This window comes from Anser cygnoides, chromosome 19 (assembly GCF_040182565.1).
Source record: "Anser cygnoides isolate HZ-2024a breed goose chromosome 19, Taihu_goose_T2T_genome, whole genome shotgun sequence".
Classification (NCBI taxonomy): domain Eukaryota; kingdom Metazoa; phylum Chordata; class Aves; order Anseriformes; family Anatidae; genus Anser; species Anser cygnoides.
The window spans coordinates 6487830-6501777 of NC_089891.1; the positions used below are offsets into that span (position 1 = coordinate 6487830).

At 49.4% G+C, this 13948-nt stretch overlaps 1 protein-coding gene across 1 annotated transcript in view; it reads left to right on the forward strand.

Annotated features, from left to right (window-relative positions):
* Positions 1 to 13948, forward strand: part of CACNA1G (calcium voltage-gated channel subunit alpha1 G) — a 132943-nt gene that overhangs the window by 75864 nt on the left and 43131 nt on the right. The window contains 4 exon segments of the mRNA XM_066980267.1: positions 5826 to 5926; positions 7044 to 7167; positions 10221 to 10289; positions 11164 to 11348. Of these exon segments, the coding sequence (XP_066836368.1) occupies positions 5826 to 5926; positions 7044 to 7167; positions 10221 to 10289; positions 11164 to 11348 (479 nt within the window).

Here is a 13948-nt window from a genome sequence, read left to right on the forward strand (position 1 = left end):
ATGGCCACTGCAAGAGCTGGGTGTCACCACCAGCCCAGGCTGAGGGGCACGAGCAGAGCACCAGGAGCAATGCAGGCTGTGAATGGTGCCAGAAGAAGGGCAGGCGTTATGTTCAGTGTTTCAGTCCTGTATCAGATAGCTCTGGATGGAGATATCAGGTTCCAGGAAAAGGTGCGGATCAAAGGCTAGCGTGACAGTACATGCCCCCATCATGGCAGTGTGTGCCCCCGTCCCTGCAGGTATTTAAGAGACATGTGGATGTGGCCCTGAGGGACATGGTTTAGTGACTGCACTCAGCATGCCAGGCTGGTGGCTGGACTTGGTGACCTCGAAGGTCTTTTCCAACCTAGATGATTCTAAAATTTTATTCTAAGATTGTATGCTTTTCTGTTCTTATTTTTTTTTTTATTATATTCAATAAGTAAATTTCCCTGCTCCCCAGCCATTGTTTGGCTTTCAGCTCCCACACACAGGAGCAGACAATTTCTGTTGACATCAACAGGCAATGCAAGGGCAGGGCTTGGCCCACAAGTCCCACGGAGGCATTAGTCCCGTAGAGACAGTGGTAATTTCAAAGGCTTTGCATTAATTTCAATATGAAGAGGCATTAGTCCAATAAGCGTCTCTTTTTCAGCGGCCTGAAAAGTGCCATTTAGGAAACGTTAGCTAAAAGCATGGCAGCGGGAGAAGAAAAATCAGCTGTAATTTTGAGCTGATTAGAGCGCCAGATAGTAGAGAGGCATCTCCAGCTTTGCATATTCTCCGCATCTGCACTTCCAAATCAAGGCACGTAATTTGCCACGTGCTGCTGCTGCCCAAAATCGTGTAAATGCCACCGGGACTGGGGGGTTTCAGAAACTCCAGCAGCGGGAGGGGAAGAGTGGGGCAGCACAGATGGAGGACACCCACAGTCCTGGCCCCAGCACGTGCATGGGGATGTCCTCAGGACAGGGGCATTTTGGGGTGTTTTCAGTTGTTTCCGGGTTCTCTCATTGTTTCAGCTCACCTTGTTGTTGGCTTTAAAGACGTGCTGGTCTGGTGGGTCATTTGGGGGATTGCTCGGTTTGTGCCGGGTGAAGCTGAGGGGTTTTAGGTACAGCCATGAAATGGTAATTGGGGCGGTGCTGAGAACATAAGAGCTGTAGCTTGTGGGCATGATTTTACTATATTTCACTGAGTTTGTTGAATGAAAAAGGGATTTGGAGCATGTGAAGGGATGCGAAAGGCCGCGGTGACTCCAGAGAGCGAACAGGAGAAGAAGGAGAGTTTGTGCTGGCAGAATGGAGTCACTCAGCCGTAAATCGCCTTTAAAACAAGCCATTATCCCATTACATCTCCAGCATGGATCCTCAGCCTGGGATTTTTACTGATTGTCTTAACCTGGTTTTTAACCTCCATAAAATAAATTGAATTTTTAAGAATAGGAGAGGTAATTATTTTCTGAAAAAGCACGACTGGAAGTGATCAGGAGACCGTGCTCTTTATAGCTGGCTAGGGATGGTTTTTATGTCCAACGTGTGCTGCTTTTTCCAGCTCACCTGGCACAAAGATCCTACAGGTACCTTCCTTCCCCTCAGCAGCTCCCCTTGCGTTGGACACCTTGTGACGGGACACGTCCCTCCTGTCCCCCTCCCATCCCACCCGGCCCCGCAGCTCCAGCCAGCACTGACAAGCTGTTGAATAAGATGCGTGCTTTTAATTTTTATTATGGCGACGGTGGCTGCATTTAGGGGAAATTAAATGTCTTCTTTCTGCGTGCTGATGTCTGGCCACGCAGGGTTAGACCAAAGGTCCCTGCCCTTTCCGTGGAGCTCTCAGAAGCAAATGCCTAGGGAAAGAATAGACAAAACAGGGTAAATAAAGCGTGCCCCTGCCAATGATGCTTCCACACTCGGCAGCTGGGACATCCTCAGCTGGCGGTTGCCTTTCCCTGTGCTCCGAAATGTGCACTTACTGCAAATTGCTAAACCAGACGGATCGGAAAATATTGCTTAGATTAGAGAAATGAGTCCCCAGGTTGCGGAGCTTCCCTTTGCGATTGCCTCCTGACGTTCTGGGGGTTTCTTTGCCCCTACGTGAGCTTTGACAAAGTCAGAAAAAATGTCATTATTTTTTAAATGAAAAAAAAATATTCAAAACTCCCCTACCACCAGAAGAAGAAAAGAACTCAACTGTTACTCAGATCAAAGCAATCCTAAATATGCCCTTCTGCAACAAAGCTTAACAAGCTCTCCTTGCTGGATGGTTTTGATTGCCTCTGCACAGAAATAAAAGGCGGTGCAAAGGCTTCGTTTGGATCTCCCAGACTCCCATTATATTAGTGCAGCTCCACTGCCTTCAGAGAGTTTATTCTGAATTTACATTGCTCAGAGGGCCCCGAATTGGGCCCCTCATCTCCCTTCTCCCCAAAAGTACAAAATCAGGGAGGGCAAAATCTGTTCTTCAGAGTGTGAACGTAAATAAGGAGAAGCTTCACCGAGATAGTGATCTGCTGCCTGCTTGGGTTTGTGTGGCTGTACCTGAGGTCGGGGATCTGCTGGGGGACCTTTGCTGGCCGGATCTCTGATCCAGGCTGTGTTACAGGTCGCTGCACATGCCAGCTGCAAAATTTCTGTGCTCTGCAGAGAGAAGAAAAACTCAAACGCTGAGTGCTCAGAGTAGAAAGCGAGGGCAGAGCCAAGTGTCCCCTCCTCCCAGGGGCAAAATCCCCGTTGCATGTTGCAATCACAGCTCGGATTCACTCCAGCTATTGCATTTTTTCCTGTGATGTGCAGTCCAGCTGTTCCCCCAAACCATCCTAGCCTGCCCCTGCTGCATATTTAAAATCAAATAATCAGGTCCCGAGTGCCTCTGTGCAGCTTCGAGCTTGCCTGGAGGTCTGTTGCTGCTCGTAGCGCGTTTTTCAGCGGTTCCCCCCCATCCTTATAATAAATCTTTTATAAATCCAACCCTTTCCCTGACTCGGAGGAGTGCATCAGTCATCTTTTAATGCCAGCTGCCTTTCACCCTCAGAAGTACATTAATATCTAGAAGTCCTAAAAAAAGAAGCTATTTAGCAGCAGCTCTCCTTCACACGGGCCGGGGGGGCCCTGCTTGAAGGTGTGGGGTGAAGACAACATCACAGCTCATCAACAAGCATTGCTGCCCCTGGCCCCGTGGGCCCCCGCATCCGTCCCCATATCAGCAGGGGGGTGGCTGCTGGGAGCGACTGGGTTTTGGTGAAGCCACCAGCACCCAAATTAAGGAGTAGTTTTCTTCTCTTCCCCCCCACGCCCCATCCCAGTCTTTATTCATCCTGCCCAGGTGTGTTTTATGAACAAATAGATGTGATTTAAACAACATAATTGATATATTGCTTCAAACATAATGCGGGCTTAAGCAGCAATCAGGCTGATTGTGCGCGGCTGATGTGTGTCTGGACCTTGCAGAGAAAGCGTTTGATGGGACTTGGGCTGGAAGAGCTCGCTTTTTATTTCACAAAAATCTTACATTTGGCTCAAATTACCCAACTGGGCTGTTTCACTAGTGGAAATCTGGAGTAATTCCTTTGACTTTAGATTTATGCGGATGTACCGGAGGACAGCACTCAGCCCCGGACAAAGCAGCCAAGCTGCAGCCACGGCTGCCCTCGCGTTGACACGCTGAACAGGGACGCGATGGAAGATCGCCTTCTGCCTTTGTTATCTGATTTAGCCTATGAACTCAGAGCTGCAACAATTAGACAAACCCCAAAATATCTTTGGCATTAAAATTGGACAAAAGGAATATAAAGAAGCATTCTGTGCTGCTGACGCATTACCATTCACTACAAATCCCCGTGATAAATACCAGAACTGCTTTGAATAATAGATACTTCTGGAAACCTTCCAGCTCGCAAAATGAACTGGACCGAGCCGCAGCTATTACTCCACGTCCAGAGGCTGGGGTAGCAATCACTGCTTTTGCTGCAACTTTGAACAGACACACGATTTTATCCTTTTATTTTTTATTTTTTTTTCTACCTTTGTTAACTCTTGGATAATTTAACAGTCTAGGCTGCTAGGAAGGATAACACATCCCCAGGATGCATGCTCTATTAAATACAGCTTAGAGTGAAGGGAGCAGTTCTGACTCCTTGCCTGGAGTTGGGAAAGGAATGTGAGAACAGCCAAGATGTGGCCAAAACCTACTGGTGTGCCATGGCCTGGGGCGTTTGCGTAGAAGGGGAGGGAAGGACGGACAACCAAAGGAGAGGGGTAGAAAAACCCAGCTTTTTTGTTAGGCAGGCTTCTCTTGTAATTTTCACAAGGTTGTTTTCATTTTCTGAAGGGTTCAGGTTGTCACCAAGTGCTTTCATTAAGATGGGCACTACACTAGCTATTACCCATCGCTAATGAGACCCCTGGCTGAGTACATGTAGGAGCAGAAAGCATTTCCTCCATTCCACTCAATTACCCTAACAAATCCCATTTTTACAGTCCAGAGTACCTCAAATTGCTAACAGTTTGGCTCAAAATGAGCACAGAATCCCCCCTTCCCCGTTTCGAAGATGAAATGCATACAAGTGCCTGAGCCCTGCGGTTCACCCTGCTCCTTGGGCGCCAGCGGCGGTTCCTGCACTGTGCTTCATGGCGCCGTTTCCAAACACCTGCAAAATAATCTTCCAGGAGCCCTGCAGCCGCGTTCCCACACCTGTGCAGATTCAGGCCCACGTGGCGGTGGGGAAATAAGGGTAATGAGTGAGTGAGAATTCATTTTTATTTGTCTGCAAATGTGAAGCATTGAGGTGATGTTGCACGCACCGGTCTGCGGGTTTGCCTCCCGGTGCTTTGATTTGCAAGGGCTGAGGAAGCCCCGGCGTGGTGGGTGAGGAGTTCGGCTGGGGAGCCGGGTTCTGGGTGGCTTCCGCTGGTGGTGCGTGAGTTCACAGCACTGTCAGGGCAATTTTCTTAAAGATCCCGGCCTCCCTTTGGAGACTCGTGGCTGAGAAGTCGAGAAGACCTAATCCAGAGGCTGTCGTAGCTGGGACAAGGCTTCCCCTTGGCACTGATGTTTTCGTGTCTTTACTTGACCTGTTGGCCATGGCATTACAATCTGCCCTCCTGGCCTCAAATAACCTGGTAGTCTAACATATATGTGTGCATGGCTAAGGATATGCTGTGGTTTCAAGTAGGAATTAATTCGGGGGAGTTGGAAGGCCCGTGCTCATCCAGGAGGTCAGACTGGCCACGATGTTCCCTTCTGGCTTCGTAATCTGCTGTCTAATCTGTTCATGCCGAATGAGAGACAGATGCTTGCCATCGTGTTCCTGGACTGAAACACAGGTCCCAAATGGCTTCTTTGGCTTTCCAGTGGTGCACAGCCACAGGGTTTGACCCAGCAAGCAGCAGGAATCCCTCCCTCTGTTCCTTTTATAGCCTTTGACATAAGCACTATACATAATTTAAAAAACAAACAAACAAAAAACAACTCAGAAGATTCAGGTAAGCATCTCCCGAGAATCTGGAGGGTCTGTGGCTGATCTGAGCAGGTTATCAGTCCTCTGGGACAAGGGATTTACTTACCAAGTCCATCCCCTTGGCTAGCCACGTGCTGAAGGCAGGTACTGTGAGCAAGGTGAGGCCCCGTGAGCTCTCAGCACCAGCACAGCCCTCACCTGGCCTCTGGAGCTCTGTCCCCTGAAGGCCTTTTGGGACAGATCATTTTCCTTTGGCTTTACTGAGCACTTGGGGATATTTGTTTAGTGAAAAATTGCCCTGAATCCTTTGCTTGGGAGCTCTGGGGGTTTTAACTGTTCTCTCTGCTTTTCCCTCCTGGTCCGCCTCCGCTGTACGTTTTCCTCGTAGAGCAAAAGGGACCGTGTGAAGGCTTGGATCCGGGCACGTCTTCCTGCCTGCTGCCGAGAGAGAGACTCCTGGTCCATCTACATCTTTGCTCCTCACTCAAGGTAGGGCCGCTCACGCAGCAGCGGGATGCCTGGCGCGGATGTCCCCTCTGCGATGGCTCACTGCCCGTGTCCCCCCCGTGGTCCCTACACCACAGGGTGCTCTGGTGCAGGCACAGCCCTGGCATGGGAGCATTTTGTGGTGGTCCACAGCCCGGGCATGGCTAGGGCTTCATCGAGGTCATTGTCAGCTTTGTCGCTGATGCCAGTGCTCCGCAAGTTTTCTATTCAATGGAGCAAAGAGACTTGGAAGCAAGGGGGAAAGGAGCTGCATTAAGCAGAAAAATCTAATTTTGCACTTGGTGCACATTTACAACACAGCAAAGGGCCCTACTTCACCTGCTAAACCGCCTCTCAGCCCTGTCTTCTCTGTCCTCCCCCTCCCTTTGTCCCTCTCCCACCAGCCCCAGAAATCTGCCCTCTCCTTACCCCAGCGCTGCCCTTCCCAAAGCCCGGCCATGAGGCAACCGGGCTCCAGGCTCCTGTTCTCCTTCCTCTGGACATTAACCCACGCTTAACGAGGGTTTCCCACCTTTGAGCTGGTGGGCTCTGGACAGCATTTGAGTTCATTCATAGCAAGATTAGAGAGATTTTCAGAAACAGACTTAGGGGAATGTAATACGGCATTATAAATCCCGGGTCAGTGTACAGCCATCTGTCACAATAAATAGCTTCTGTCTCTTTGTTCCGTGTGCACTCAACCCTTACACGCTTGCTGGAGGTATTTCTTCCTTTATTTAAGTTAAACCTGAACTCTGCGGACCAGGCAGGGGTCAGATGCACACCTGGCTGCCTGTCCAAGCTGGGGAAGTAGCTGCTCCACTCCAAGAGAGCCAAAGTGCTTTATGGCTTTAACTGGGTCTTGAAGTTTGTGGCCCAAATTTGACATCGAACTTTGTAGCTCAGGTCCTTTTTTATTCGTAGCCAGATCTGCCTGCAGCATGGGGCTCTGCCAGGGAGGGGGTTGCAAGACTGTGGCTCATCTGCTGTGCAAACAGGGTGCTCGATTCCCCGGCCGTGCTTCGGCTGCTGCGCAGGCGGGAGCGTTTTCGTCCCCAACCAGCCGAGCATTAACAGCTAGTCTGTGTGTTGTCTTTTTTTTTTCTCTCTTCCTTGGCAGATTCCGTCTGATGTGCAATAAAATCATCACGCACAAGATGTTTGATCATATCGTCCTGGTGATCATCTTCCTCAACTGCATTACCATTGCCATGGAACGACCCAAAATTGAGCCTCACAGCGCTGTGAGTTTGAGGTTAATGTTTTCTGTGCTCCAGGCTGTCGTGTTCCTCGTGCAGCCAGCTCATGTGGCTTGCACCCCACCGCCGTGCATTTGGGCTCTCTCTTTTCCTTTTTTAAATGGGAGGCTGCCAGCATATGTGTTGAATTAAGTACAGCGTTTACCGGGGTAATGCTGTCCCAGGAAAGGCTTTTCACCATCTCCTGCTCTGTGCACTGGGGCTGCTGCTCCCAGCTCTCTTGGTCCCTCTCCAGAGTCCCTTCAAAGAACGAGAGCAGAGATCATGGTCTGCCACTTACCGAGGCTCCCCTAATAATATCCCATTTCTGCAAGTATGATCAAGGTCTTAATCCGTGGCATAAGCATGGCATCTGTCTCAGTTTCCTTCTCTGATCAACCTTCAAACACTTTTCCTCTCTCAGCACAATGTTCGTTTCATCCATCTGTTGTTCACGGGCACGTATGTATGGTGCGAAGGGAATGGGGGAAACTGTTCATTTCATACTTTTCTCTCCCTTTTGTCTATGATCTTTGTTGTGACACAAGCAAAACTGAATTGATATGTGCACTGTAATTCCATTTCCCCGAACCATTTTGCTTTAATTGACTGCGTAACGATTTTTCAAACCAGACCCTCACAGCACCAACTTCCATCAATCAGAGGGGCAGAATCATCCGGTTGCTCTTTTATTTTAGCATAGGTTGCGGCTGAGATATATGCTGGGTTCTTGCTGATGTATTGCAAAAGACTGCTCATATCGCAATCGTATAGGATCCTGTTTTGTTGTCGTAGGCGTGTCAGGCTGTTCATTTTCGTGGATCTTCAATGTTAGACCTTAAAACTGGAGTCGTGGCTGCTCTGTGCCTATTTTAAGCTTTCCCTAGTAGTCCTCCTTACTGAATTAGTTTGCCCGGAGGTTCTTCCCCTAAATCCACTTTTTTTTTTTTTTTTCCTCTTTTAATTATTGTGCAGCCATGGAGCACCAACTCACAGCTGTGAGACAAGAGCAGGACTCCCTGCCAGCCAATCTAGCAGGAGGAAATCACCCTGCTGTTCCCCAAATGGGACACCCTTGAGATCCTAAATGCTTCCTTGGAGCCCCTTGCTGTGTCCTTTGAGAGCCACCATTCACCAAGGCTGGCTCTGAAAGGAACGGTAGCTGCATGGAGATGGAGGGAGCGGTATGACATGCAGAGTCAGAGGAGCCCACAGCACGTAGCACAAAACAGCACTGCTGCCAGTATAAGAGAGGGTGGACGAGATGTGGTGTCCCCAGGCACTGGCAGAGTGCACAGAGGAAAGGAGACAGGGACCAGTGTGAGGCTCCTCAGCATCAGGTTGTATCCAAGGGACCCGAACTGGGTCACTCAGGGCAGGAGCTGAGCTGAGCCGTGGTCTAGGAGCAGGGGGATGCTGAGCAGTGGTAGCGAGCAGGGCAGCCAGAAGGAGTGCCCAGCCCCTGCTCGCACTGATGGAGCTTTCATCTGGAAATGGAGAGAGTTAGTTTAGCTTGAGTTGTTTAAAATAATTGTACTTTGCTTCCCCGAGCTGTGGATTTTCTAGCTTGTTCAAGCGAGTTCTCTTTCCCTGCCCCAGTTTCAGCTGGCTTATCGGAACAGAGGATGCAGTTGCTAGCCAACACGCGCTTCCCATTTCAGAGAGCGCGACATGGGCCGTGGAGATTATCCTTCAAAATAGCCACACGCTTGCCAGAGAGGAATGTAATATCCTCAGTCTCCTCCATGCTATTGCTGTTTTATCTCCAGCACCACAAGCAGGTCCCTACCCTCTTCCTCCCGCACGCCGCCTCGCCCTCGCAGCAGTCTTTTGTGTGGCAGTCAGCGGGCGGCCGGAGATGTTCCCTATCACAGCTCGCGCAATCACAGTGCAGGCCTAGGACCTAATTAATTATGGGCCCAGGATGGAAACAAGCTACTCTGTGGTTCCTGAGTCACTTTCAGTAAATCATGATCTGACAAGCGAGAGAGTTGCCAAGGTGTTTTGTCTTGTTTAAATTGCATCTCATTTTGAGTGAGAGATCTGCATCTCTTACAGGACTGCTCTGTAGAGAGCAGCAGAAATAAATCCAAAATCGTTATTAGCAGAACCGGGGCCAGTTCAATTGTATGCACACATGTATACATGCACAATCCCCACCTTTTCTCCAGCTTCCACCTTCTACCATCCATTTCTCAGCACAGGCAATCAGAGATTGCTTAGGGATTAGGGAAAAGTGTAATTTATTTAATGGTCATCATTAAAAAAGAAAGGTTTCTGCTAACTACAGATAGGGAACCGGTCCATGGTCTCATCTGTAATCGCTAGCTGCTGTTGCAGAACAGTGGCAGCGAGGACTGCATGGTCTGGTGGATAGCACAGGGGACGGGGAGATGAGACCGCTGGGCTTCGTGCCCGGGTCTCGCCTGTGGCTTTGGGCGAGTGATTCACCCTTGTGGGGACAGGTCTCAGCTGGCACCAACCCCCGGAGCTTCTCGGCTTCGGTGGAGCTGTGACAGCTCATGCCAGCCGCGCTCTGGCCTCCCATGTGTCCCGCTCACCTGGCAGCACAGCCACTCCAATATTGACTTAATTTACCGGGGAATTGGGAGCTCGGTGATATTTGCGCTGCACGGCGACAGCCGCAGGTGAGGGGTAGGGAGAGATGTGCCAAGTATGCGAGATGGCCAGGTGTCTCCTGGGGGGCAGCCAGGGGCCTGGGGGACATCCAGAGGCCTAGGGGGCATCCAGGGGCCTGGGGGTGGTCAGGGGCCTGGGGGGGCAGCCAGGGGCTTGAGGGCTGCCGCGGTGCTGGCGGAGGGGCCGGTGCTGCGCTGCTGCCCCTCTCCATGGTGCTGACACGGCCCGGCCGCCCGCAGCGAGGTTGTCTAAATATTTGGATTTCCCCACTCCGCGAGCAAACAGTCCGAGGCCTGCTTCAGCACAGAAGCTGCAGAGCAGTCAGCAGCCGCACAAATGTGCGCGGGGAGGTGTAGAGCTGTGGAAAGCGAGCCATAAAATGTTGTCTCTTGTTTTTCTTTCTTTTTTTTTTTAAATAGGAACGGATTTTCCTAACGCTCTCTAACTACATCTTCACGGTTATCTTCCTGACTGAGATGACAGTTAAGGTAAATGAAGCTGGAGGATAAGTGTGTCTGTATTATATCAGTGATGTTTTATTGCATTGGACTTGCAAAACTCCTAGGTCTACCGGTGACGAGCGAGGTGAATATTTTCCCCCTCTTGAATCATATTCGAATACCCACCACACGCCTTATTCTGAGCACGTTTTACATCAGAACAATTTCACTGAAGTTGCTCTTGATTTACACCATTATACGAGCAATGGAATGCTTCAATTCAGCAATCCTTCCCTATTCAGCAAAGCTCTTGAGCATATGCTTAACTTCAGCCATGCATGTTAAGTCCCATTGTCTTCAACAGCCCATTGTCCTCAACAACCTAAGCAGCTATGTGCTTTCCTGAGGAGGAAGATACTTAAGCACATTGAAATTCTTTGCTGGGTTTGAGGCAGGAGGCTCAGAAACCCACTGCTGTAAATCTCTCTTGTGTAATTCATAATGATCTCACAGAACAATTGCTCTTTCTATGGAAAGTTTCTCTAGTTTCTGTATTTGCAAAGCTTGTAACTGATTGCTGTGGGTCAGCCACCCTGAACCTTTCCTCCAGGAGTCTATAGAAATAAAACACAATCAAACTTTTTCTGCCAGATCTAAACATGTTAGAAACACTTCTGTGCAGCTAGGCTTAGTTGCATTAAAAATACATCTGTGAGGGACAATCTGGGATGTATCTGCAGAGTTATTTTACAGTCCTTGCAATATAACACTTTGCTGATTTGTCTCATTAGGCTTCTATACTGGGAAGCAAATGGACTCACAGACTTGTATCTGTAAATAATGCACTCCCAGCAGGTTGCTAACTGGAGAAAACATATTGGATGCAATAGTCCTAATTTGTTGCAACTTGTTGTCCGGGCAGGTGGTGGCACTAGGCTTGTGTTTTGGGGAGAAAGCCTACTTGAAAAGCAGCTGGAACGTGCTGGATGGGGTGCTGGTTCTCATCTCGGTCATTGACATCCTGGTCTCGATGGTGTCAGACAGCGGCACGAAAATCCTGGGGATGCTGAGGGTTCTGAGACTGCTGAGGACGTTGCGGCCCTTAAGGTAAGCAGAGGATGGGGAAGACCTAAAAGCACGTAGGGTGTGCGTGCCGAAGGGGTAGCTGAGCTGCTGCTGCAATGCAGCAGCACTTGTGCAAGGGAAGGGGCAGGCGAGATAAGGGCACGGCGTGTTGTGCCCAGCCTCCTGCTGCTCCCCAGACAATGAGCGGCCGCGGGTCCTGCCGAGCCGCAAGGGGCTCCGGGCACTCGCTGCGTTTTGGGACTGGTCCCAAGTGCAGTAGTAAACTGATCAATGCCTCTTTTGCTCATTAAAACACACATCCCCTGCTATTTGTGTTCTCATTTGCTCTGCGTAAAGTGCAGCTTAACAGCTTCTTCTCCCCCTTTCCTTCAGGCAGTCAATGGCTTTCGTAACAAAGAAGGAAATTAGTAGCAGGTGGCAGATCATTTTTAAGGAAGCAGAGACTAAACTCTTGCTTAACCTAGAATGCGAAGAAGCCTTTTCCCCTCAATTCCCTGTTAATTTTAAGAAGATGTTTATTTTGAATATTGCCCCAACAAACTGCAAGCAGTTGTCCTTCTGACTCACTCCCCCACCCCTGGCAGCAGGCACTATCCCATGCTCCGGGGCAGGCACCCCTCCAACAAGAACTTGCCCCAGGAGCAGCACCCGTTTGGCCCTGTACCCCAAGGCATGAAGGTTTCTCCCCATGCTAAATGCAGTCCCTCTTTAATGCCATTGTTGCTGCTCTTGTTATGCAGCAGCTAATAAACCTTCCTGCTCAAAGCATCTTTGTGTGGCTGTCATATCTTACTGCTGCTTCCTTCATAAAAGGTTCTCTTTGAGTCAGGATTTTCTCTTTCAGGACAACAACAAAAAAAAAAGGACCCTGCTTCTGACAGAAGATGTTGTTTTACTACCCTTGTGTGAATAATAAGTCTAAATAACAATGGCCATGACCATACATTATATATCTTTCAAATATTCTTAACAGCTATGAAAGAGTTTCTGTTAAATTGGGCTATGTGTATGTTGTGCTTGAAGAGTTTTAGGACATGAGCTGCTTTAATCATTTTTATCCGGACAGATGTCCTGTTGGTGTGGTTCGTCTCTCTGGCCACACGACTGGACTGTCTTCCTACGTGACTCCAGTTCAGAATTTTTTCTCTTCAAGTGTCCCCCAGAACCTCCATGTCAACTGTTGTTTCTGGGGGGAATTTCTGCCAGGTTTGTGGTTTGTTGGATCTGTTCTGCTCTTCTGTTTAGACTGATTTTTGACCCACGTTAAGAAAACCTGCAAAATAATCAGGCTATCTCAGGGTAAAAGAAGGATCAGTTTCCTGTCTCTGAGCTGCAGAATGCAAGTTTCTCTCTGGAGGTGGTGTGGTTAAATCAGATGTAGAGTGAGATTTTTGGGTTGTGCTGAGCCCTGCTAGGGTCGCTGTCTGACCCTGCCACCTGTGTGCTTCTTCGTGGATCTGTAGATCTGCCTTGCCAGAACTCGAGGCTTCATTTGCTGGTCTTTCCCTGCAGTCACCTATGTGCATGAGTAGTGTGCAGTTATGGGGAATAATCCATGGAGTAGCTGCAGGGCGGAGGAAGACCTGCCATCTGGAGCATGTGCAGGATTAGGTCCTTCCATTGCTATTCCATTCCTGTTGGCATTCAATATGTTTTCTCAAGAGTGTCTGAATGTTTTCAGCCGACACACTGCTTTATACTACAAAGGAAATGTAAAAAGACAGCAACAGGCCCATTCCCTAAATATGTTCACAATCAGTTCTATTCCCCTGTAATTAGATTTGTAGGAAATGAAAAAGCAGCCATCAAACCGGGGACTTTTCACTAAGTCGTAAATCTCCGCCTGTGGAAACCCATCTGCCTCGGCGACGTGCATCCGGGCTGCCCCGCTCTGCTGCGGGTCTCCGTGTCCCTGCCGCGATCCCCAGCTGGATCAGTGCAGGACGGCAGCAGGATTGTGCATGCCATGGCCCTAGTCCCCATATCCAGGTCGAGTCCCCCATGGAGACCAAACCACTGGTTTTCCTTTCTGAAGTGACAGCTTGTGCCCCCACTGGGGGATGGAGCCGGCCGCCCGCTGCCCTCCCATTGTGCAGGCACCTGGGGACAGGGCAGCAGGGACGGCACCATCAGCAAGCAGCCACAGCTCTCACCCTGAGCTCGAGGGCAGGGACAGCCCTCGTCGCCTCTGTGTTGGCTTTTCTGGTTGATGACTGGAAGGGGTTCTCGCAGAAAGACCTCCCTTGTTCTGTCGCTTGTTTTATCCCGTGCAAACAGCCCCGCTGCTTTATGCAGCACACAGAGCCACACATGCTTGTGCCATTTGCACAGGCATAAAAAAACTCTGGCCTGCGTGCCAATCACTGGCTTTTGATTGCATGATTGATTATCAGCCTCCAAATTGAATCCATGAGGATTCAAGCCCAGCTTTATGACCAAAATTCCAAAAATATATTTACAAAGGAGTGACATTTAAAGATGTTTCCATGACCCTCTGATGTTTCAGCCAGTAGAGGGATTGCTTATACAATAACATTCCTTCCTAATGCGTTCAACCTGCTCTTGTTGGGATCAAGTGTTGTAGCTTAAGATACAAGAGAAATCAAGATTGAAAATGTATT